We start from the raw sequence: 25,208 nt of genomic DNA on the forward strand, positions 1-25,208 counted from the left end.
TGTAAGGAATCCTCAGAACTCAGGGCTAAAGCCAAAGGAACTGAACAATCCTAGCAAATTGGATAACACTGCAGGAGCCCTGACAAAAGGGTGTACTTTTATTCTGAAGTAGAAACTGCATCGCCAAGAGTTGCAGATTTGCTACGGGAACTTTGCTATGCTCATAGAACCGCCACGAAAAGCTAAAGAGCCCCGCTTCAGTTACTATTGCAAGAAGATGCTCTTTGAACCTAATCCCTCCCCAAAAGGCAACTGGGATGAATTGGAGTAGGGTGCTTGCGTCATCTTGCTGTCGCTCAATCACAGTGACAGAAAAGGCAAGGTCTTCAGTAGAAGGAATGATGTTCACTTCCGCTTCTGGCTGAACTTATAGAGTACGGTTAAAGAGGCCGAAGAGAGAACGCTCTGTATCGAATAGCTGTAGCGGCATCTGGTATGAATTTAATTTCGTGCGTGGCTGCATAGCTTCACTCTTTCTACACGTGTTTTAATTTGACAGTGCCCAAACTAAAAATGGCGGCGTAGGCGTGGCGCAGACCATAGAGTCTGCGAGCTAGAGAAGCCTAGGGCGGACCGTGGGCGGAGACTCAAGCCTAGTCTAGTCTAGGAAGGAAATTCGTAATCCGACCAGTGCTCCGTGGTTCCTGCGTCTGCGGGAAGATGGTAGAGGAGAGAGTCCGCGTGGTTCGCTGCGGCGGCAGCCGGCTGAACTTCAGGAGAGCTGTGTTCTCTGTGGATTCCAAGTATGCAGTAGGCTAAGAGGGATCCGGGCATCGCGGCCGGGGAGGGGTTTGACTTAGAGGCTGGATTCCACGGCGCGGCTCGGCGCGTGTCGGGACCCGGGGTGCCCGGAATCCGCCCGGCCTTGCTACTGCGTCTGTGTGCCTTGGCTACCCCGACTCTACCTGCGGGTAGATTGAGGGGGTGCAGGGGCAGGTCGGGTGTCTAGAAAAGACTAGGAGCTGTTCGGTTGGAAAATGGTCCCTCGCTATACCGTTCCGCTCTTGCAGACGAATGTTCGTGCTCTTCGTATGGAACGTTTTGTATTTCTAAATCATTAATAATTCAGTCTTTTCCGGGAGGAAAAAAAACTCAATTTTCTTTTTACCTTTTTCCCCCCCTTTATTTTCTTTTTTCTTTTTCTATTTTGGGGGGCGGGGTTACATAAAAACCCGTGTTTGATCTGTAGGAGAAATTGCCTTACATGCACACAACTTTTCCAAGTGGCTTTCAGTGGTTCCCTGCTTGTCAGCCGGCATTGTTGCTGCTACGTTGTATCATGCAGAAGAGATGTGTAGTAGGGCTAGTTTTTCAGAGCACTCTAAATGTAGAGATACTTAGTAAAACCCCTTCTATTTTAGGAAGGTAAAGATAGTGTTTATGGAGGGTATACTCTCCCACAATACCCAGCCTGTGGGTGTATGGTAGTTGTTCACTGCATGCATGATGAAAGGAGTTCTCATACATACAAATAAAGGGTTTTTGAAAAGTAAATCTTACCAGTATAGAGGCTTTTGTTGACACTGTTTTATGAACTAAAGGGATAAAGTGGACATAGAGGAGTTGTTACAGTTCTGCCCTCCAAACTCATCTTTATATCCACTTTCACCCTCCATTGAACTGTGCCTCACCTTGTCTATTAAATGAGGTGTTTGGTCCATTTCATTTGCCAAGTCTGATGGGACTTTTTTTTAAAGCTTTGGTCAACTGTTTTATCTATAACTAGCTGAGCTGACAAAAACCAAGACAAGAAAAACTCACTGCATGGTGAAGAGTAGAAAAGTCAGTAGTAGATGTTTGAAACCCTAGGTGTTTTTAAGGCTTTCTTACTTCACAGTGAGAAAGATGAGGATTGCAGAGGGCTTAGATAATTTTTGACATTACCAACAGATTGGGGAAAGATCTTTACCAATCCTACAACAGATAGAGGCCTTATATCCAAAATATACAAAGAACTCAAGAAGTTAGACCGCAGGGAAACAAATAACCCTATTAAAAAATGGGGTTCAGAGCTAAACAAAGAATTCACAGCTGAGGAATGCCGAATGGCTGAGAAACACCTAAAGAAATGTTCAACATCTTTAGTCATAAGGGAAATGCAAATCAAAACAACACTGAGATTTCACCTCACACCAGTGAGAATGGCTAAGATCAAAAACTCAGGGGACAACAGATGCTGGCGAGGATGTGGAGAAAGAGGAACACTCCTCCATTGTTGGTGGGATTGCAAACTGGTACAACCATTCTGGAAATCAGTCTGGAGGATCCTCAGAAAATTGGACATTGAACTGCCTGAGGATCCAGCTATACCTCTCTTGGGCATATACCCAAAAGATGCCCCAACATATAAAAAAGACACGTGCTCCACTATGTTCATTGCAGCCTTATTTATAATAGCCAGAAGCTGGAAAGAACCCAGATGCCCTTCAACAGAGGAATGGATACAGAAAATGTGGTACATCTACACAATGGAATATTACTCAGCTATCAAAAACAACGAGTTTATGAAATTTGTAGGCATATGGTTGGAACTGGAAAACATCATCCTGAGTGAGCTAACCCAATCACAGAAAGACATACATGGCATGCACTCATTGATAAGTGGCTATTAGCCCAAATGCTTGAATTACCCTAGATGCCTAGAACAAATGAAACTCAAGACGGATGATCAAAATGTGAATGCTTCACTCCTTCTTTAAAAGGGGAACAAGAATACCCTTGGCAGGGAAGAGAGAGGCAAAGATTAAAACAGAGACTGAAGGAACACCCATTCAGAGCCTGCCCCACATGTGGCCCATACATATACAGCCACCCAACTAGACAAGATGGATGAAGCAAAGAAGTGCAGACCAACAGGAGCCGGATGTAGATCGCTCCTGAGAGACACAGCCAGAATACAGCAAATACAGAGGCGAATGCCAGCAGCAAACCACTGAACTGAGAATAAGTCCCCCGTTGAAGGAATCAGAGAAAGAACTGGAAGAGCTTGAAGGTGCTCGAGACCCCAAAAGTACAACAATGTCAAGCAACCAGAGCTTCCAGGGACTAAGCCACTACCTAAAGACTATACATGGACTGACCCTGGACTCTGTCCCCATAGGTAGCAATGAATATCCTAGTAAGAGCACCAGTGGAAGGGGAAGCCCTGGGTCCTGCTAAGACTGAACCCCCAGTGAACTAGACTGGTGGGGGGAGGGCGGCAATGGAGGGAGGGTTGGGAGGGGAACACCCATAAGGAAGGAGAGGGGGGAGGGGGATGTTTGCCCGGATACAGGGAAAGGGAATAACACTCGAAATGTATATAAGAAATACTCAAGTTAATAAAAAAAAAAAAAAGAAAAGAAAACAGGGGAATTAAAGCAGCTCATAGATAGGGTTCAAGTAGAAAATAGCTGGGAAATTAAAGCAGGATACTTAGCAAATAAAAAAAAAAGAAAATACTAAGATCAAAGAAACTTATAAAACAGAATGTTTAATTTGGGGCTCACAGTTGCAGAGGTTAGAATCCATCACCATCACGGTGGGGCCTGATGGAGGAGTGTCTCCCATATTACCCCAGTACCGAGCCTGCCTGCCACCCCACCCCGCCCCCTCCATGCTGCTTATTACACATAGAGCCACCTCTTGGCCATTGTATCTTAGACATATGGTCAATTATAAACCACATTCTGGCTTCAAAGATGTGCACAGATCAGCAACCCAGTATCATAGATTTAATAAAGCAGGCTGTAGCAGCCCTAGTCAGCATCACATTTCTTCTTAGGGTAACGTCGTGTGTGGGCTGCTTTGGCCGCACAGAGAATAGTCTGGGTTCTCAATGATTTGAGCCTTCCATGGTGAGAAAAGTGTGAAATATAATTGGCACAGAGTAAATTTCTTTTCTGAACTTTTCTCGTGGTAAGTTCTATTATGAATGTAACCTCTTTGGATAATGAAGGAGCATCTGGTGTGTGGGAAGAAGCCACAACTGTAAGATGATGTAAACAAAATTAGTATTTCAGCAGTTAGACAGAAGATGGGTGTGTATACAAGAGTAACCTGGGCCTCACCATTGAGAGCAGAACCTTTTACTCACCATTTATGAGCTGATGTCTCCAGTTAGCAAGGGAGAGTTTGGTTGTTTGCAGAATGATGCTGAATCATCTCACAGTCTTCTGTGTTAATAGAACATCTCATATCCTCATAGGGTTGCCAACACATACACTTGAATATACAATCCTTAAACTCTTTAGAAAGGTATTTGCATGTTGTTATCTTAAGACCATAAAAAGATTATCCTATCTGTTTAATATGTGAGACTTAGATTTCGTTCTCTTCCAGGTATATCTTCTGTGTCTCGGGAGACTTTATTAAGGTCTACAGCACAGCCACAGAAGAGTGTGTACACATTCTTCGTGGGCACAAACATGTGGTGTCTGGAATCCTCATCAACCCCAACAACCACCTTCAGGTGTCAATTTGTAACTGAACGAGTTTGCATGGTTTACTGTTCACAGAAGCCATTAGGTTAAGTCTGCAGTGGGTACTTTACAGATTATGACCAGAGAATAATCTGTAGTTTCTCCTATTCAGGATATTTTCTTCAGTTTTCTTCAGTTTCATATACACTCTGCATAGCATATTCTGTGAACCATTTCAACTGCATGATACTAATAGTGGTTACTTGATGAGGAAGGATGTTTTTGGTTTTTTTTTTTTCTCTATGAGGTTCTGAAATGCAGATGCAATTAAATGGACTCTTGATTATTGGGCCCCATATAGCATTGGCACTGTGACTATACAAACACATGTCCTTAATTTTCAATTAAAAATAATAATTTTATTTCAATATTTTGCTCTTGCTATAAGTTTTAACAAGTTCCTATTTTCTGCATTAGTCATAGCAATGTGGAGGCTATTGCTTGGTTTTGAAAGGATTTGCATTGCCACCCATAACCATGCAATAAAAGACATAGGGCATAAAATAATACTCATATTTTCTCTTCAAAGTTAAGTGAAAAGTTAAAAATCAGAGTCAAATAACTCTGATTCTTGGATAAAATATCTAGCCTTTATTTTCTACCAAAGATAAATTATTTTGCTTGAGAAGATAATACTGTTTTACTTAAATACTTTTTATTTTTAATCCGTAAATTCATGACACAGTTCACAAAATTGTCCAATTGTCACTTTCTTCAAATTACAATTATTTATAAACTTTATAAATAAGATACTTTCTCATAAAAGATCTGTGGAGCCCCGGTAAAGCTAAGCATATTTAACGGCCATAATCCTACGTGTTAGTAAGATCTGTGCTCACCAAGAATGGTCCACACACTAGTGTTCTAACACTGTCAAGCCATCTGTGTAGATGTAGAGCGAAGACTGAGTCCTGGAACTTGATAGGTCCATGAAGTCACCATAGACTCTCAGTGTGCAAAAATCCCTACTGTGGTTTTAAGTGTTGGTCCTTAATGGATCGGGTTTAGGCAGACCGAGTGTTCTCATTTCAGGAACGTTTTTAATGCTTAGGGAAGATGAATGCGGTAACATCAATGAAAAGGAATTGGGCTTTTGATAAAGGAGCGAATTCCTGAGTGCTCCTCTCTCGCTCCATACCATATCTACTGCAGAGTAGAAAGTTCATTCCCACCTCTTTCATTTCTATTTAAAAGCGGAAATTGTTAGATTGTTTTAATCAGATGATTTTGCGGAAACCACTGGTTTGTTTCCTTTATTTCAAATACTGAGGGCAGAGAGTGTTTCACATTATTTGCTTTACTGTGCAATCTGAATCTGATACGTTTTGAGTATCGTGTTGGGGTTCACAAAGCTTTGCACTTAGACTTTAAATAGCGATATCCAACTTTTATAAATTGTACTACCTCTTCAACGCCACGATGAGATAATGCACAACAAATAGGACCCAGCCCTTTCTGCCCTCCGTGATTCATTTGGTAACACTGGTATGGTATTTAATCTATCTTGTACTAATTTTACCCTTTAGCTCTACTCTTGTTCCTTCGATGGCACAATTAAGCTGTGGGACTATCTTGATGGCATTTTGATAAAGGTATGTGTGTTGCTCTTTAGTTCTCTTCTGTAAAGCCTAATCTTTTAAGAGACTCCTGAACAAGTTAAGAAACCTAATAGTTTTTCAAATGTATAATTTAAACTATATAAAAATTTCAAGATTCTACCATAAAAAGAAGACTGATAAGAGCACTGAAAGTACTTTACACACCATTAAGAAACAACTGGTTAGGCCAGCAGGATAGGAGATGAGTGACGTGAGCACTGAAGGCGTAGCCCAGTGCTGTGGTGTCTGTGTGCGACCCTGAGCTCTGTCCCAGCGTTTTCAGGGAGCCGTGGGGAAGTCAAAAGCAAGCTAGGAATTGTACATGACAGAAAAATGCCACTTACCATGACGAGGTGGTTCATCCTGTTAACATTAGTAGCGTAAATTTAAACAAATGGAGTATTTTCCCCTACCTAAAATACACATTGAGTGCAATAATGAGTACAATTTAGACAGATTTTTATGTGTGCAATGAAGGAAAACAAAAATTATAGTACTTTTTTTCTATAAGAATGTACATCTTTGAAACATCTTGTTATAATTAAGTTATATCATTGAAATATCTAGTTGTGTAGTTCTTAAATTATAATGGGAAAAATCTATATAACCTGATGTTATATAAAATTATTATAGGTTCAGTCAGTGAGACACTATGCAATCATTGAAAAGCCAAGTATATAAAAGATAAATCATCAAATATTGTGCATGGCCTCTATAGACAGGTACTCTCCTAAAGTAGGAAAACATCAGTAAGGAAACCTTCAATTGTCCCGTGAGGTCCATGTTCTGCGGAAGGAACTGGATCCTGCATGGAGTGATTCATTATCTCTTTCAGACTTTCACTGTTGGACCTAAACTCCATGCCCTCTTTATTCCTGCCCACGCCGAAGATACTGTCTTCCTTACAATAAATAAAGAAGATCCAGGTACAGTGTAATGCAATTAGTTTGTTTGTGTAGGACATCAAATAGACTGTTAACAGTTTCTGAAAATTACCAGGGTCTCCATTCTAGTTTTGATCTCAAACTAACAGTCTTTGAGTAGGCATGTAAATTGCTGTCATTATCATTGGGTGTGGCTTTTAGTTCTGAAGTCTTCAGTGATTACCGCGCATGAGCGCATTTGTGTGCGCATGCGTGCATGTGTAGTGGACTAATAGTTCAGTGTTAAAGCCAGGAAAAAATTTGTCTTTCTGCTGAAATTTAATATGTCATTCTTATTTTTTTTTCATTGGGAGCCTAACTTTTAATGGCTGAGCCACCTCTCCAGCCCTTAATATGTCATTCATAATAAGCATCACAGTCCTTTTCTTTGTTGGTCTTGATTCATATCCAATGATACAGAGATAAATTCATATAAGGAACAGGCAGTGTGGCTGCGTGGTTACTGTTTACCAGCATCGAGACAACTGTCACTTTCCAGCATTCCTGGAATGTCATCTCCAGCACTGCAGGAATCACAGAGAGCTTTCTCCATCAGAGAGTTTGGTATCACTGGCTACCCCCATGATGTTACTCAAAGAAACACTTTAATGCTGGGATTCAAGAGCACTACTCACCCCATAAGATACAGTTGTATTAGAATTAAAAATTCAAAAAAGCTTTAATACAGTGACTATAGATAGTCAGCTGGACTGCCCAAAATTTAATCCTTTATGTAAAGATATACAGGCACATGCAAATCTTTAGTATGACAATTGCTTTCATTTTTTACTAAATGGTATAACTCTATGTGTACCAAAGAATTGCTTTAGAATCACTTACAGTCGAATATCAGTAACCTTTGATTGGCGTGCCTACGTCATGCTCATCTGTCAGTGTTATGGATAACAAGCCATAGCTAACTTACTTACCTATAAGTACATAAAATTATGTACGTAGAGCCAAGAAGTCGACTCCAGATGTCTTCCTTTGTCCCTCCACTTAATTGTTGAGACATGTTCTCTCCCTGCACCTGTAGCTTGGTGATTGAACTAAAGGAACTAGCTGCCCCCAAGGCCCAGGGATCCTCCTGTCTGGACACCTGTTATGCTGGCTTTTGTATTCATAGCAAGCTCAGTTTTTCATGAGTTCATGGAAGCACTGATGAACGGCCTCCCTCGCCGCACATGTCAGAAGACCTCATGTGCTTCTTCTGGTTGCTCCGTTAACCAATACTATATTCATTGTTCAGTCCCATTTTATTTTTATTTTTTGGATTTTTTTTTCTTTTTTTGAGACAAATCTTTATGGTCTTATAGTTTTGCCTGTCCTGAAACTCACTGTGTAGACCAGGCTGACTTCAAACTCAGAGAACTTCCTGCCTCTGCCTCCGACCCTGACCCTAGCACTGACCCTTAACCTGCCGGGATTAAAGGTGTGTGCTCACATAAACCCACTTTAAACTACATCTGAGTAAACATAAAACGCCCCTGTGTAAGTTTTTATTTCTACAGAGAGCCAGGAATGTCCAGGAGGAATTCAGGGACTGGAGTAATGGCTCAGCAGTTAAGAGCACTTGCTGCCCTTCCAGAGGGCCTGGGTATGGTTCCCCTCATCCACGTGGCAGTTTACAAATACCTATAACTCCACTTCTAGGATCCCTGTGGGCACTAGGCTTTGCACACAAAGTGCTTACATACAAATAGGCAAAACTCACAGATATAAAGTAAGAATCAATCTTTTTTTTTTTAATGAAGAGTTGAACTTGAGGTATATTTTATTCAAAATGTCCTACAGTTACAGTCTTGGCATTTGAGTGTGCATGTCACTGTTTCAAATGACTAAGTGTATGTGGTTTAGAGAAACTTTGTAATAAATGATTTCTCCTGGCCAGACATATTTCAGCTGGTGTCAGTGAAACTGCCCAAGTCGACAAGCCGGAACGTGGAAGCTAAGGAGCTTACCTTTGTTCTGGATTACATAAACAAGTCCCCCAAGAGCATTGCCTTCGGAAATGAGGTACAGTTGTTCTGTCGTTTTCTGTTTATAGGTGGAATCTGTTCCCCAGAGTTTTGCCCTCAACACTGATGATCTAGTGCATTAGTGCACTTTTGTTAATAACAAAAACACTGTGACATTGTTGTAGCAAGCATTCCTTGATTATGGTATGCACATTCTTAGAACCATTCTTATGTCATGTATTCTGTCTTTTGTTCTTTTACAATTTTCCCCGAAACAACGGTGTCTAGTATTTGTACTTTTCTTTCTCTGTTTCATAAAACACTGACATTATTCCACTTTAGGCTGTGTTGTATGTCTTTAGAAAATATGGGCTCTATCTAGTAAAAGTTTTCCATCATAGGAAATTCAGATATCACAGAAAATATTAGGAAAGAAAGTCTTCAGTCTCAGTGAAAATATTTAAAGGCTTTTTTGAAAATTGAAGACAGAAGTTCCCAAAGGAAGTAGAATCAGGAATATTTTTATTTTTCCCCCTTTCAACTTAAGGTTGTAGCACACATGAGTGCTAACATCCTTTTGACAGGTACTTTGTGGCCCTGTACCATTATTTAGCTACCTGTTAATGCTTTATTCCTTAAAGTCCAATGCCACCAGAAGATCTATTGCATTAGCCTTGGGGTTTTTCCAGTCATTGTATTGTTCTTCAGCACAGGGTTAGTTCCTCAGAGTAGAGAAGATGGATGGCTTTGTCAGTGTCACTGTCACACTCAGTCTTACTGATCAGTCTTACTGATTACCACAGTGGGTACAGCATTACTAATGGTGTCAAAGTGAGGAACAGAGTTAAATTCTCTGAGCCTGAAGAGACAGAACATTATAGCAAAGTGGTATGTGTAGGAGTTTCCCATAGCCTGGAAACAATCTGACAACCCAGAGTCAACAGCCAAACAGTGGGATCTTGGTGTATTTATTCAACTGAATGCAGCTCAACAATGAGAAGAAATTAGCAGTCCACCTAAGGGCATAGATAAATTTCAAAAGGACATGTTAAGCTACAGTTGCAGTGTATAGACTGAAATAAACTGTGATAAAGTGGTATGACTGGGACTTTGAGGAGTGACGGAATGGGGAGGGCACATTCTTGGGATGAAGGAAATGTTTCTAGGTCTGGACTTTGGTGGCAGTTATGTAGATACAGCCAAACATGGCATGGTATTGTATGTATGCTGATGGGAAAATATGCAAGCTGCTACACTTAAAAATATAGTTGTAGAATTTAGAGCTTAATTCTAAAGGTAAATTATCTTTTCCTCGGCCAAAGTATAACAAGTCATTTTGTAGTAATACAATCGTAGAACTTTTTTTTTTTGTTATAGTTTTTCTTTTTTTAATGTTACCCTTTGTTTAAATCACCAGGGAGAATATGTTGCTGCAGTCCGGGACTTTTACTTATCTGTTTATTTTCTCAAAAAGAAAAAAACATGCAAGTAAGAATTTCTTTTTATTGGCTTTGCTGTATTTACTGGAGCACTTATTATACTGTTGTCCAAACTTGTTTCCAGGGTCTTGTTTGGAAAAGTGGGACCATCTTTTAGAGGTTCACACATTTTAGTAGGGTTAGAGCATCTTAGCTAGGGAGTCTTCTCTATCCCCAAACCCTATACATACAATACAGTCAACTGTGTACTTGGTGTAAAAAATGGATTTAGTTTGAAGAAGCTTGGCCTGGTGATTCTCACTGACTATAGCAACCAATATAGGCATTAGGATACTGGGGCTTTCTTCCAGTTTATTTTCTATTGCTATGTTAAGATACCATGACCAAGAGGGGAGGAAAGGCTTTATTTGGCTAACATGTCAATCTCACAATCTGTCATAAAGGGAAGTTAGGGTAGGAACTCAGGGGAGGACATAAAGCAGAGGCCATGAATGTTGCTTTTGGCTTGCTCTCTGTGCCTCACTCAACTGCTTGCTTTTGTATAACTCCCAAACCCAGTTAACTGCCCAGAAATAACATCATTCTAGTGGGCTAGGCCCTTCCACGTCAATCTCAGTCAAAAAATGCCCCACACTCTTGACAAGAGGCCAATCTGGAGCCATTGTATCTCTAAGGTTTCTTCTTCCCAGGTGACCCTAGCTTGGATGAAGTTGACAAAAATCACCAGCATGGTCTTAAAATATTTAGTCCGTTTCATCTGTCATGTACTTCAAATTAGTAGATTTAAATAGAGGTGATATCTAAGTGAATTGTAGGGATAATAACATGCCGTATTTTAGGAGACGAGCTAAGGATTATATAATCAGTCTCTTAGACACTGTAGTCTTCGGAACTACCCTTCTGAGATCAGCATCGTTTTATTTATGGTATACAAAGATCCTCACTTCTTTACAAGTGGAATATGAACCAACCTAGACATAGCAAATGTATTTATCCCTCTGAATTTGTCCCCATTAGAATACATGAAGTCATTTGTTTCTGTTCGAATTTACTAAGCATAGCCATAAGTTTAATCCTAAAATTTTGGTTCAGAGAGAAATTTTCTGTCCACACGCCAGCAAAAGATATTAAAAGGACTGTCTTCATTACTTGAAACTTAGCACAGTGCATTGGCAAGTTCTCGTGATCAGACATTGGTCATATGAAGTTGATACTGTACATCTGTAAATATTTACCAAACAGAGCACTTGATTCATAACCAATGGAAAGTTTTTGTTTTTCTTGTTCCTAGTTTTACTTTACCATCAACAAAAAACAAGAAGAATGCAAGGAACAAGTTCACATGTGTAGCCTGCCATCCAAAGGAAGATTGCATCGCATCTGGCCACATGGACGGCAAAATCCGCCTCTGGTCAGTGAGCTCCAGAAAGCATGGGATCACATATGCACTGCTTCACACTTATCCTGAAGTGCAGCACTGTCTTTAGCTCCAAAATGAGAGAGCATGCAGCATCACTGCAGCAGAGGACTGGCTCTGCCCCCACCCTCCATTTCCCCGCATTGCGCTCTTCCCATCATACTGCCACATAGGATTCCTAACCTTAAGCTTTTGGAGAAAGAGAAGCATTCCGTGTCACCTGGAACCATTTTATTGAGAACCTCGTTCTTAGCCATTTATCTAAAACAGGAAACTGAGACAATGCTAAGTGTATAGTGGGTGGTACAGTGCCATGAAAACTTTGCTTATAGAAGTTCATCTAAGAACAAAGTTTTTATTTTTAAGATTTATTTATTTACTATATATAAGCACACTGTAGCTGTCTTCAGACACACCAGAAGAGGGCATCGGATCCCATTACAAGTGGTGGTGAGCCACCATGTGGTTGCTGGGATTTGAACTCAGGACCTCTGGAAGAGCAGTTAGTGCTCTTAACCACTGAGCCATCTCTCCAGCCCAGAACAAAGTATTTTAAAATATTGATACCAGAACACTTGAGACTAGTTTATTGGGTTTCCCACGCTATTGTTTCCTATTTGACATCTGAGGTTAAGTTAAAAGTTTGTTTTCTAAGTCCTAAATGGGATGTCTCCATTAAATAACTTCTTTCTGGAAGACTTTTCTTTGTGTTTGTTTGCATTGGTTGGTCCAATTCTGATGTGTTCATTTCTGTTTTATCTTTCTATATTTTATTTTATTACTGTCTCAGAAGCCTGTTTGTTTTCTAATCAGAGACAAAAAGGGAATGGGTCAAGATGGTAGAGGAGGTGGGAGGAGCTGGGAGTGGAGGGAGGGGAAACTGTAATCAGGATCTATTACACAAGAGGAAAAACATTTTAAAAAGCATTGTTTTCTCCAACAGGAGGAATTTTCATGATGATAAGCTATACACATACACATGTTTACATTGGCACCATGACATGGTTATGGATTTGGCTTTTACAGTAACAGGTAAGTGCCTCTTTCATAATTAAAAGAAATATTAGAAATATCTGAATCAAATGTTGGAATTTACAACTATAATTCCATTGTTTGTAAGGCTAAGGCAGGAGAATCACCATGAGTTCAGGGCCTACCTAAGCTTTGAAATGAGACCCTGTCACAAGAGGCAAGTTATAGGAGTCAAATAGTGAGCACTCTTTTGTTGCATGTAGCTTTTGCTACCCCGCCTAAGTTCTGGGAACCGCCCATGCTACTAGTCCCAACCCAGATTCCCTTGAATCTATGGATAAAAAAACAACACACACACAAGCTAACACGGTGGCTGAGCACTGCTAAACCTCTCCTGCCACCCCAGGCAATGGCCACTCAAAACCAAAAGCTCACATGGTTGGTTGACTTTATCTCCTGCAGCTTCTTCCTTCCTCTTCCAGCTCTCTCAATTCTGCCTAAATGCTCCCATGCAACTCCTAAGTGTCCCTTCCCGTCCTCAGTCATTCATCGCTAGTGTCTTTATTGATGGATCAAGAACCAATTAGGGAATAGGACCTTAACATCAGATCTAAACCCCTACATTTCACCTTTTCTGTCCAAAAAACTTCTAGACAAAGTATATACAATTAACATCCAATCCATCATATTTGTCAATTAGATAAACTTAAGAACTTACTAACTTAAAGAATTATGATTCTATCCCTGTATTATGTTTGTTTAGCCTGTAACAACATGTCTTCCACTCTATAACCTCTCTCTCTATGTTAAACAACTTGAGTTTGATTATGAGACTATAACAAGTCTTCAACCCTACTGGAAATCTGAGAATGACTTAAACATTACCTGGGTATGTAGAAAGCACAGAACACAGCTTTTTAGACCTAAAAAATTGCAGAGACAGCTGGCTACCTGGATAGCCCTTAATTTCTCATAGCATTGGAGCGAATACTCTTCAGCCTTTGACCCAGGATCATCTGACAGACCACTGCAAAGCAGGATTATGAAAGGCTGCTTACCCTGCCTTGTCAGAGCTGTCAGTTGACACATAATGTGTCCTTTTCCCAGGCAATATTTTTGTCTCCAGCTGAAATAGGCAATTTCTGCCCTGTGGCTACATTGCCATGATAAGCAACCTTGCCTGGAGTTAAAGATGCTCAATTTTTTTTATTTTTTATTTATTTTTTATTTTCTTATTTTTTTTTTTTTTTTTGGTAGGAGAATGGGGAAACTGTCCAGAGCAAACATGTCTCGTTGTCAAAAGATTAAATAACATTAAATGTCATATTCTGTGGATTTCTGATGTTTCTGAAGATTGCCTAAGTTAAGTCTCTTGAACTGTCAAACCTTGACTACTCTTAGCTATTTCTAATTGAAAAATATTGGAACTACCGTCTTATAATTAAATCAGAATCAAATATAACCATGAGTTTGCTATCTGGCTCTTAACTTGCATTACTTAATCAACCTAAGCAGTTTGTAATAGCAGCTATTAGGAAGACTGGGTCTAAGCTTTGTACTCTTAAATGAGTTGCATAGGCAAGTGCCTATCTAAGAATAACAACATTAATCTCATATTTTGTATCAATATCAGAAATTCACACCAATGAAAACCTTAAGTTTGTATCCAAATAAGTTCTCTACCAATGTAAGAAATTTTAACTTCAATTTTTGTATCAGTTATAAAGATTTCTACCAATTAAAATTGTGGCTACACAATGCTTTGTTCAAGAATAAGATTTAGTAATCCACCCCATCTATTTCCTCCCTGTTGAAAATTATGACCATTTCTAAATTAGCCCTTACTAAAACAACCAATTTGTAATTTGTAAAATAACCATAACCAGATACCTAAACGCAAAGGACCAGGATGACAACTCTCCATAACTACTTCTTGCTGGATAGCGGCAATGAAAATTCTTTAAAGCAGTGGGGAGACGTAGGAAAATTAGAAAAATTGGTTAGACTTAAGAAAGCTAGCTTTAGCATCTGTTATCTAGTCTCTGTGTGCTTAGAGTGCTCAGGCCTTGACTAAATAAAGTTCTGATGAGATCCACCTGAAAGGTTGGATGAAACAAGATGACCTAGAATCCGTGGCAATCCCTGAAACTGTTTTGGGGAGCAACCAGAAGCAGGGCGTCAAGCAAGTCAGTTTAGCATCTCTGAGGATGAATCTCGCCAAAGCTGTGCCTTCTGTAACGTGGGAACCTCACAACCAACATTGTAGTACCATTGGGTTATTTGTAAGGATTGTACAGAGTGCACAGTCCTGTCAAGGTTGAAACTCTGCTCCTTGTTTGAGCAGGTGAAAGACAGCTGTCTTCTTAGGAGTTCATTTTAGCCAGGTGTAATAATAGGCTCATTCATGCCATGTGAAGGATGGCAGGAAGAAGCTTTCCCTGTCCTGTGTGAATCTCCTCAGTTTTTCTATCTCTTCAGGGGTCCCCCTGTCATATCTGATCCATATCACTTGGAAAGGGTTGAGAGCCTATTCTCCTTTCCTGTCAACACAAAACAAAACCTCTCTTCCAAAAGTCCTTGGTCCAGTACCAGAAATCATTAAACATTTAGCTGGACCTCTCTCCCAGAGGAATTTTAATATAACTACCAAACTCAGAACCGCACTCATTTTGATAAATAAAACAATTCAAAGCAAATAAAGCAGTCTGAGCAAATATTAGCTGAGGAGACAGTGCTTCTGTCTCCTGCCCTGCCCTTCATGAGATCAAGGCCTAAATTTCTACTGTCTGACGTAGGTAGGCTAGGCGACCTACCCTCTGTCTTCCATCTAATTTTTTAAGATTGAATGCCTCAATATTTTATTACCTAGGTCTACATACTGTTCTAGGTTCTATCTTTGTCCTACCAGGGAAATAAATCCCATGAGTAAACCATGTTCAAAGATCCCAAGGAATTGTCCTGGCAAGACTTTTCTTCTCTAAAGCAATTTTTCATTCATTCTTCCTAACTTCACTCTTCTTTTCTTTTTTTCTTTCTTTCTTTTTTTTTTTTACTTCTCTCTTCTATGGAGCTTAATGTTTGCAGTGTCTACCTACTGTCTCTCTGCCTCTCATCCTAAGCTCTTTGTATCGGTACAGAACCACAGGGAGAAATCCCCACATGGCTCGGACAAAATCTATATTCCCTTATCTGTATTCCCTTCTATCCTTGAATCTCTCCTTTGTTTACCTTTGTTGAGGCTTTGCTCAGCATAATAGTGTGTAATTTACCTTGCAAGATTCCAATGTATACACCTGTACTCATTTTTCCTGACATGAAGAACCTATGTAAAGTATAGCCCAGTTGTGAAGTAATCTAATAAAGCTGTAGTGGGTGATACGCTGCCCTTTATCAGAGGGAAACAGCTGCCACAGTTTTCCATCATCTCTCTTTGAGTCAGTGAAGTATGTGTTGTTAACTCTCCTTTCCCAGATGAAGGAAGTGAGAGGGTTTAAGATGGTGACTAACATAAAAATACTGGCTATTAAGTGAAATTTCAACTAGGTGTAATTTAGAAGGTCTTGTTCTTAACTGACAGACTGGCTGTTTAATTCCCTGTTTTAAATTCAGACCTTGTTGAATGTATAACAGACACAGGAAGAAGTTAAAAAAAAAAAAAAAAAAAAAAACCTTCGAATAAGTATGTTGTGCCTTTTACTTTGAGCGCCCTCAGGCCCATGTGCTGAAAGTTATGTCAGTTATATCCGTATTCTGATAGGATGGTAGGGAAGATAATGTGTCTTCAAAGGAAGGCAGGAAAGTGATTTGTCTTGTTTCCTGGAAACTTAATAGGACAGGTCTTAGTTGGCTCTGTGTGCTCTGGATGCTTGTAGTTTTCTTAGGGTTAGCTCCTTAGAGCCTAGGAAGTAGAAGGTAAATTCAGCCTAATGAAGCTTTGGATTTGGGGAACAGTGCCTGGTGTCTTCAAGAGTACTATTGTGACCTAAGGCTGAGGCCAGAGGGAAAGAAGAGGATTTAACTCTACAGATGAAAAACTGGCTATTTATTGACCTTCTTTACCCTCTTTTGACTCACCTCCTAAAAATAATAATAATAATAATAATAATAATACTGTGTGGTTTTGGGATGCTGGTGTATGTATAATTTATTCATATGTTTCACATAGTATCTTTGTTCTCTCCTAATCTAGTCTGCACTTTCTCTTCATTCCTTTCTATACTGTGGCCTCTGCCCATCTCATGGTATCTCACAGCAAGGAATGATCATTAGCATACAATACACACTACAAACTTTATATTACTAAATCCTGTCTTCTCCTGGAGCTGCTGACCCTGCAGTATTGTAAATAGTGCTTTGTTTTATTTGGCTAATCACAGCTAGTTGATATCATTGAGCCCAAGTTTTGGTGCTTGATGGTAATAAGTTACTTTCTACAGAATTCTGGTTTCATTTCAGTTGGCTGTATACCAGAGTGAACTTGCTAAGTGCAATGTAGACATTGTTTCCATAAGGACCCTATGTAAGACTGCCTCATTACAGACTGACTAGAGTCGGGCACTACCTCATTTTGGATGTTTGTGTGGATTTCTCTGATAGTTACTAATGTGGAAGAAGTTTTCATGCACATGTTGGTTATTTGTATATCTTCTGGGAAATATCTATTAAGGTTGTTTTGTTCATTCTTCAATTGTATTCATGCTTTTGAATTAATTGAATTCTTTATATTTTATAAATATTAACCCCTTATCAGATTTGTGATTGACAAATATTTTATGTGTAGGTCATCTTTGCTTGGTTTCCTCTGTCGCACAGTAGGATAGCTCTTGCTACTAGTATTGAAACTATAAAAGAAGATTTTTGATTGTTTCATCACAAGGAATAGATAAATGTCCAAGGAGGTAGTTGTTCAAGTTATATGGTCTGTGTTACACTATATATGTATATAAGCATCGTATTGTACCCTGTGTGTAAGCTCAGCTATGTAAATTAAAATTAAACTAAAGCTTAGAGATAATAAATAAAACCAGTTAAACATGATATAAGACACTTTTTTGTGTGTGTGTAGTTTTGTTTTGTTTTTCTTCAAACTCTACCATTTTTTATTTCTTTGGCCACAAAGGCACCAGTCTGCTGAGTGGTGGGCAGGAGTGTGTGCTTGTGGAGTGGAGAGACGGGTCAGAGAAGAACAAAGAGTTCCTTCCGCGATTAGGATCTGCTATTGAGCACATCTCTGTCTCACCCGCGGGAGATTTGTTCTGCACGTCTCACTCTGACAACAGTAAGTCTAAATCTCCCGTCGTGAGGAGTGCTACAGTTAGTCACCAGCCTCTGAATGGGAAATAAAGGGACGATCTAAAATAGTTGAAAATAGTAGAGATTCACTGTGTGGTTTTTTTTTTTTTTTTCATTACTCCTTTCTAGCCTCAGATAACACCAGATCCATCATTTTCAAAATTGTTTTTATGAAAACATAAAGCTAAATTTGTTTGTTCGTTGCTGTGCCATTTATATTTTCAGAATCTTTTAAAATGGAAGGTGGGTTTTAAGTGGGCCTTCCCACTTTCATAAACAATGACATTTTCACGTGAATGCTACATAGCGTGTGATGAAGCAGGGGGGCTTGCTGTTCTTCCCACCTTCTCTTCCCGTTTCTCCCCATGTACATTAACAGTCTGTTCATGAGTACAGACTGTAACGCGTAGACTGGGCTACAGAGAGCTCAGAGGTTGATAGATGTACTATCTTCCCAAGAACCCTACTCAGTTCCCAGCACCCACATCAAGCGTCTCACAACCGCCCATAACTCCAGTTTTGGGAACCTAGCATCCTCGTGTAGCTTCCACGAGCACTTGCACTCACATGCACATGCATAGACAGACAGACAGACAGACAGACAGACAGACAGACAGACAGACATGAACACACATAATTTGAAAATTCTGTTAAAGTTAGTGACTTTAACAGAAACTTCTATCCGCATTCATAATTGTTCAACTAACTTTTAAACTATAGTTTTGATTTTCTAGAAACACTGATTTAGTTGAATTTACTGGATTGTCTGTTTTCTGGCATATTAAGTAACATAAAGATGTGATCCTTGTTACCTTAATATTCTGACTTCTTCATGTTTAATTATTTTCCTCCCTGTTCTAAACAGAGATAACAGTTATTCACCGAAATCTTGATGCGTCTGCAGTGATTCAAGGCCTAGTGAAAGGTACTGCAGTCTCAAGTGGATAAGGGGACCCTGCTTCCGACGAGTGTCTGCTGCTCTTATTTCAACCACTATCTGTCACTTCTTTTACAGATAGGAGTATATCCACTGGTTTGATGGTTGACCCAAGAACCAAAGCTTTAGTTTTGAATGGAAAGCCTGGTCACCTGCAGTTTTATTCTCTCCAGAGTGATAAGCAGTTATATAATGTAAGATTTTAATCCATAAACTAAGCTTTAAAACAAGTGAAAGTTCTTTATAGTACTTCTGAGGTTGTGTGGTTATTTGGAAGCTCCTAATACTTGATCGATCCTGTGCATTTGTCCTTGAACACAGCTGATACTTTCTGTGATTACTTTAATGCAGTTGATGCTGTCCACACGTGTGCCCTGAGTCACAGTGATAAAGGATTGAGCATGTGTGGACTGACAGTACAAATCTGTGTCTGCTGTGTGGTAAAACTGTCTAACATGCCAACATTAAAGTTTAGAGTAGATTACACAGGAATACGTCAGTACTGCCACGCAATCCCTTTTCTTGTGCCCTGCATTACTCTTTGTAGATGACTGTCATGGTAGCTAACATTTTCTTTCCATATCCTATAAAATTGGATATGGAAACACTCCTGCACCACCACATTTACTATAAGGGCACGTACTACTACACTTAATACAGTTGGGCACCCCTAATCTCAAAATCCAGTCTTTTTTTATTTGTTTGGTTTTTTTTGGAGACAGGATTTCTCTGTGTAGCCCTGACTATCCTGGAAATCACTCTGTAGACTAGGCTTGCCTTGAACTCAGAGATCTGCCTGCCTTTCGTGCTGGGATTAAAAGCATACACTGCTACCACCTGGCCAAAATCCAAAGTCTTAAGTGTTCCCACATCTAAAAATTCTGAGCACCTCTCTGACACCACAAGAGGAAAATCCCATGCCTAAGCTCATGTGAAGACATATCATAGCACAATGCTGAAACTATTAGATAAAATCACCCATAGGCTGGCTATGTATAGACTCAGGTCCTAGTCCCAAAATATCTCTTGCATCTTTGTGAACATTGTCAACATCAAAAGAACATTTTGAACATTTGAATCTAGCTTTTCATATGAGGGCTCCTCAACCACTTTATTTTCTTACCAAACACAAGGAAACCCATTTTAAGGGATTAAGGAGTCAGTCATAATTAGAAAGCTAGTCTTCTTGAACCATCATTGCTTATCTCTTTTTATTTAGTCATTCGTTTGTTTGTTTGTTACTCTTTGAAGTATTTGATAATTTAGCCCTGAGGTTTTCTATAAAGCTTTTCTTAGAGAAAAGTATGACTGTAAATAAAAGATACTTACATTAATAACACTTTGGACTTTTTAACCTTGTCAGCTAGATATCATACAGCAAGAGTACATCAATGACCAGGGTCTAATCCAAATTGAACTAACGAAGGCTGCCTTTGGCTGCTCTGGTTCTTGGTTGGCAACAGTTGAACAACGGCAAGAAAATGAAAATGAGCTTGAGCTGCAAATGAAACTGTGGAACTACAGCAAGAAGACCCAAGGGTAAGCCCATTGTGTGGCCACTTCGCTTGAGTTTCTGTTTTATAGTTAAAACTGTCAGTGTTTCTGTTGTTGCATTCTAACAGTAAAGCTTTGGTCTTGGCCTTCTGTTTTTAGAAAGCATTGAAAAAGTGTAGGTCATGCCATGTCATCACATAAAAGATGACACATGAGAAAGAGTTGTAACCCCACAACATAACACATTTTGAGGCAAGTCCAGAACTAGAATCCAAATGTGCCATGGTTCTTCCACCACTGTCAAGGGAGAGCATAGACATGTGTCTCGTGTTCTGGTAAATGACCCACTACTTTTTTGAAGAACTGCCATTGAGTCTTTGTGCCAGGTTTTTGTTTTGTTTTGTTTCTGAGGCAGGGTCACTCTGAAACTTGCTAACTAGACCAGACTAGTTCAAACTCAGATCAGCCTGTCTCTGCCTCCCAAATGCTGGGATTCATGGCATGTACCACCAAGCCTGGCTTGATAAATTTCTAAAGAATATTGTAGCCTAAGGTATTACAGGATATTTGATCACACTGTGAATCCCAAGATTGTGTTATTTACTGAAAAAAACTGTTTGTAGTTGTAATGTGACTCAGCCTTAGCACACACCTTTAAGTCCCTCTGGCTGGAATACAGACAGACCCTTAGTACACACATTTAATCCCAAGCAGTGAAGGTAAAGTTAGTTTGTAGAAGAAAGCACCCATGTTTGAACGTGATAGGATATGCTGAACATTCAGGGGAAGATAGAGAAAAGGGAAGCTACTTAAGAGAGAAGTGCAGAGAGGCAGGCAGAGAAAAGAAGTAGGAGGCAGTATTACTGGAACAGAGACAGGGTTGCAGAGAGAGAGAACAAGCTAGACACATGTGAAGACAGACCAGCCGGAGAATGAGAAGCCAAAAGATTAAAACAGATTGCTAGAGTTAGTTGGAGGCCAAGCAGAACAAAAAGTCAGAGGCAGACAAAGAAGCCAGATTGAATCAGTCAGCTTGGAGAAGAGTTTTGAACCAGAACAACTGAATTGAACCAGCCAGCCAGAGTTCAGAAAGAAATAGGAAGGATAACCTTATTTAGCAGTAAGTCTCAGAGGCTGAAAACATTCTAGGTCTAGGTGAGAGGCTAGACGCTTCCATGACTAGGCCTAGGTTAGCAGACTGAGGCAGTACGTCTAAGCCTTTGCCCATTTCACAGATGAGAAAAGAGGCCCAGAATTAAGTGATTCCTATTGGTCCTTTCTCTTATACCGGCTCCTAATACGGAAGCATTCTGTTTGCTGTTCTTGTACTCTAAGGACATAGCAAGCATTGTTGATGAGGGGACAGTTTAAATAGGTCATTTAGTTCATGTTTTCACAATATAAATGGAGCCTTTCACAGCCACTCTTTTTCTCTGTTTTTATTTTTGTCCGTTTTTAGCAGAAGCCAGACCTATGTTCTGTGTATTTATCCCACAGAGGCTATGGGATGAATAGCTGTCAGCTATGATTTGTTTTATATTCTTTTTTCCCAATGAGCTGGCCACTGTATATAATGCTCAGTATTTGAGTCACCCCGGGTGATGTTGGAACTTGTCTTGAGAGTTATAGACAGAATGTGGGTATTTGTCATTTGGGGTAATAATGTATCAGCTGCCCATTCTGAAGCTATTACATAATGTGCAGAGTGTTAGCATACCGTGTCTTCTCTGAGAATGAACTTGTGGTTTTCTTTCAACTAGGTTTGTTCTTAACACAAAGATCTCTATGCCACATGATGACCACATCACAGCTCTCTGTTTCAATAATGCAGAAAACTATGAAAAACCCATACTGGTCACAGCTAGCAGAGATGGCCATTTCAAAGTGTGGGTATTAACAGATGACTCTGATATATACAGTAAGTTCATTCAGATTGTGTTGAAAAATTACAGTTTTAAGAAGTGACGTATCTATATCTGCATTTATGTCCTTTTTGAGAAGGTGTTTTCCACTTTGCTAAGTTCTATAAATGGTTGCTTAATTTCAACAACTATTTTTCATATTAAATTTTTACATACCTTTCCACGAGAATCTGGTTTGGGGAAGTGGGTGGGCATTTTGTGTCTGCTTGGTGCAGCTTAAAGGGCTCTTGCCTCTAGGTCCCTCTTTTCTCCACTAGAGGGAGCTCAAGGTCTCCAGGAAGGGGAAAAATACCAGTGAGTGGGTTACACTTTTAACTTAGAACAGTTGTGGGGATTTTGGGGTTTTGTTATGTTTTGTTTTCTTTATTTAACTTCATGCTTATAACCTGTCTCTCTACATTATTTCATATTTATACCATTTTGTTATGGTTTCTTTTTCCCCAGAAAAAGCCATTGGCTGGACTTGTGACTTTGTGGGTAGTTACCATAAGTATCAAGCAACCAATTGTTGTTTCTCTGAAGATGGCTCCTTACTAGCAGTTAGTTTCGAGGAAATAGTTACAATATGGGATTCAGAAACATGGGAACTAAAATGTACATTCTGCCAACGAGCTGGGAAAATTAGGTAGGTAAATTAGTTTGTGTTGCTACCAATGTATTGTGCATTTTTAATTTAAAAAGTATTTAAGCTTCAATGATAATGTATGTGTTTCCCAAAGAGGTAATTGATAGTTTGCTTGGGAATAAGGGTAAGAAGTTAATCAAAATGTTGAGAAACTGTAACTTGTGAGTTCATGAGCAATTTATAAGCATTTCTTAAACTGGAACTAACATTGAACTTTTGCGCCCAGCTTTGTTCAGTATAGTAAACACTTTCATGGGGGTATTGTGTAGAAAGTAAGGCTATGCTAGCCTTGGTTGATCCTGGTGTGCCAGTCTTTATGCCCTTAAAAACATCAAACCAGTTCTTCTGGTTCCCAAACCTGAGGACAAAATAATAGGTGGCTAATTTTATCACATTTGAAATCTATCTGATTTTGAATTTGCTTTGTAAAAGTTTCTGAGTACGAATTTCCTTTTTGTAGGTAAAAAGGATAAAATAAGGTTTTGTTAACTGGCAAGGTGTATTTTACATAAATGTTCTGTGTTACGTGGATTGTTACATGAATACGGTGTGTAAGAGAGTTAGTTAATCATAGCATTATGTTGTGGTACAAATAAAAAATGGAGGAACCGGGTTCCCGTGTACCCTGGTGGGCGGTCATGCTCTCTCGCTAGTTCTGGCTCTGATGGGCCATTGGAACTAGCATTAATTTATCTCAGTGGCTCCAAGATGCCCCCCAAGTACTTCTGACCCAGGCAGCAATCTCTCTGCCCATCTACTCCCAAGGGCAAGTTGTTACCATGCCAGGCATACACATCCCAATTCCGTGGTGGCCCGATGTGTCCCGCCACCATATACTCTCTTTAACTCAATTAAGTTGCTACTTGAAAGAATACACCACATGATATCCTGTGATCCAGTTGATAAGATATAATTTCCCATCTAGACAACACAAAATCCTGTACACACCCATCTCTTAAGAATAATCATAACAACCTGTAACTATGCACAGAGAGGAATATTAACATCTGCCACCATGTTCTCCCAGCTCCTCTCTCTCGCTCTAGCCTCCTCTCCCTCTCAAACTTTTCTCCCGCCCATCCTTCCTTCTCGTCCAGTGACAGGCCTCGTTCTATCCTGTACCTGCCTTCACCTGCATAATGACATCAACCTACATTTCACCATATCTGTTTAATTTAAAAAAAAAAAAACTAAAAAAAACTTTTCTCTTAAATATCAGCTGAGCACAACTATTATCATTCTGTAATTTAAAAGTATAAACTATACCTAACACCCAGTTCAACATTTATCAGTTAAACATTTAGTTTTCTAATCCAGCTTAAGAAAGGCTTAAAAATCCATGTTATATCCTGGCTGGCTTGTATACTATCTGATAACTATCTAATTAAATATATATTCTGAAAGTTAAACAGCCTGAGTAGGCTGTAAGACGATAATCAGTCTTCAATCCTGTCAGAAATCTGAGAATGACCAATATATCTATAAATATAGATTAGTCTTCCTAGACTTTTTCCCCGCCTTCCTTTCCTTCTCACCCAATGATAGGCTTTGCCTTATCCTTGACCTGCCTTAATGCATACTGACATCATCCTACACATCCCTCTAAATTTAAAAAAAAATTTTTTTTCATCAAATATAAGGTGTATAAAACTATTACCATTAGAAAATCATCTAGAGGACTATGCTTTCTCAAAGTTAATTAGCTTGGGTAGGCTATGAAACTAAATTAGTATTCAACTCCATCAGAAATCTGAAAACTACTAATATTACCTGAAATTACGAGAAGCACAAAACATGGCTTCCAAAACTTAGCCAATTTATAGAGACTGCTGATCCCTGGACAGATCCCATTCCTCAAAACATCGGAGCATCAGCCTCCTGGCCCACAGTCATCTGACAGACCTTTGTAATGCAGAATTTTGAAGGGCTGACTATCCTGTCTTGCCGGACATTATCAGTTGACAATTCTGCATAATTTGTACTTTTTCTGGACAGTATTTGTCTGTAGATGAATTGAGGCAATTCTTGCCCAGTGGCTGTCTCAGCACAATTGGAGCAACTCCACTGATGCTCAGTTTCTTCTTAGAATCCAAGAAAGGGTGTTGTCAGGAGCAGACAAGTCTTTTAAAGATGGGCCTATTAAAAATCAAATGATCTTTAATAAAGAAATG

At 39.5% G+C, this 25,208-nt stretch overlaps 1 protein-coding gene across 1 annotated transcript in view; it reads left to right on the top strand.

Moving 5' to 3' along the window:
• Positions 1-639: 639 nt before the first annotated feature.
• Wdr75 (WD repeat domain 75) overlaps positions 640-25,208 on the top strand; it is a 30,174-nt gene continuing 5,605 nt past the window's right edge. Inside the window, 14 exon segments of the mRNA NM_001399180.1 lie at positions 640-743; positions 4,321-4,450; positions 5,987-6,052; positions 6,894-6,984; positions 8,873-8,997; positions 10,357-10,427; positions 11,670-11,789; positions 12,739-12,827; positions 17,887-18,045; positions 18,925-18,984; positions 19,075-19,190; positions 20,360-20,535; positions 22,251-22,408; positions 22,857-23,037. Of these exon segments, the coding sequence (NP_001386109.1) occupies positions 661-743; positions 4,321-4,450; positions 5,987-6,052; positions 6,894-6,984; positions 8,873-8,997; positions 10,357-10,427; positions 11,670-11,789; positions 12,739-12,827; positions 17,887-18,045; positions 18,925-18,984; positions 19,075-19,190; positions 20,360-20,535; positions 22,251-22,408; positions 22,857-23,037 (1,625 nt within the window). The 5' untranslated portion in view covers positions 640-660.

This window comes from Rattus norvegicus, chromosome 9 (assembly GCF_021556685.1).
Source record: "Rattus norvegicus strain SHRSP/BbbUtx chromosome 9, alternate assembly SHRSP_T2T, whole genome shotgun sequence".
Taxonomy (NCBI): Eukaryota; Metazoa; Chordata; class Mammalia; order Rodentia; family Muridae; genus Rattus; species Rattus norvegicus.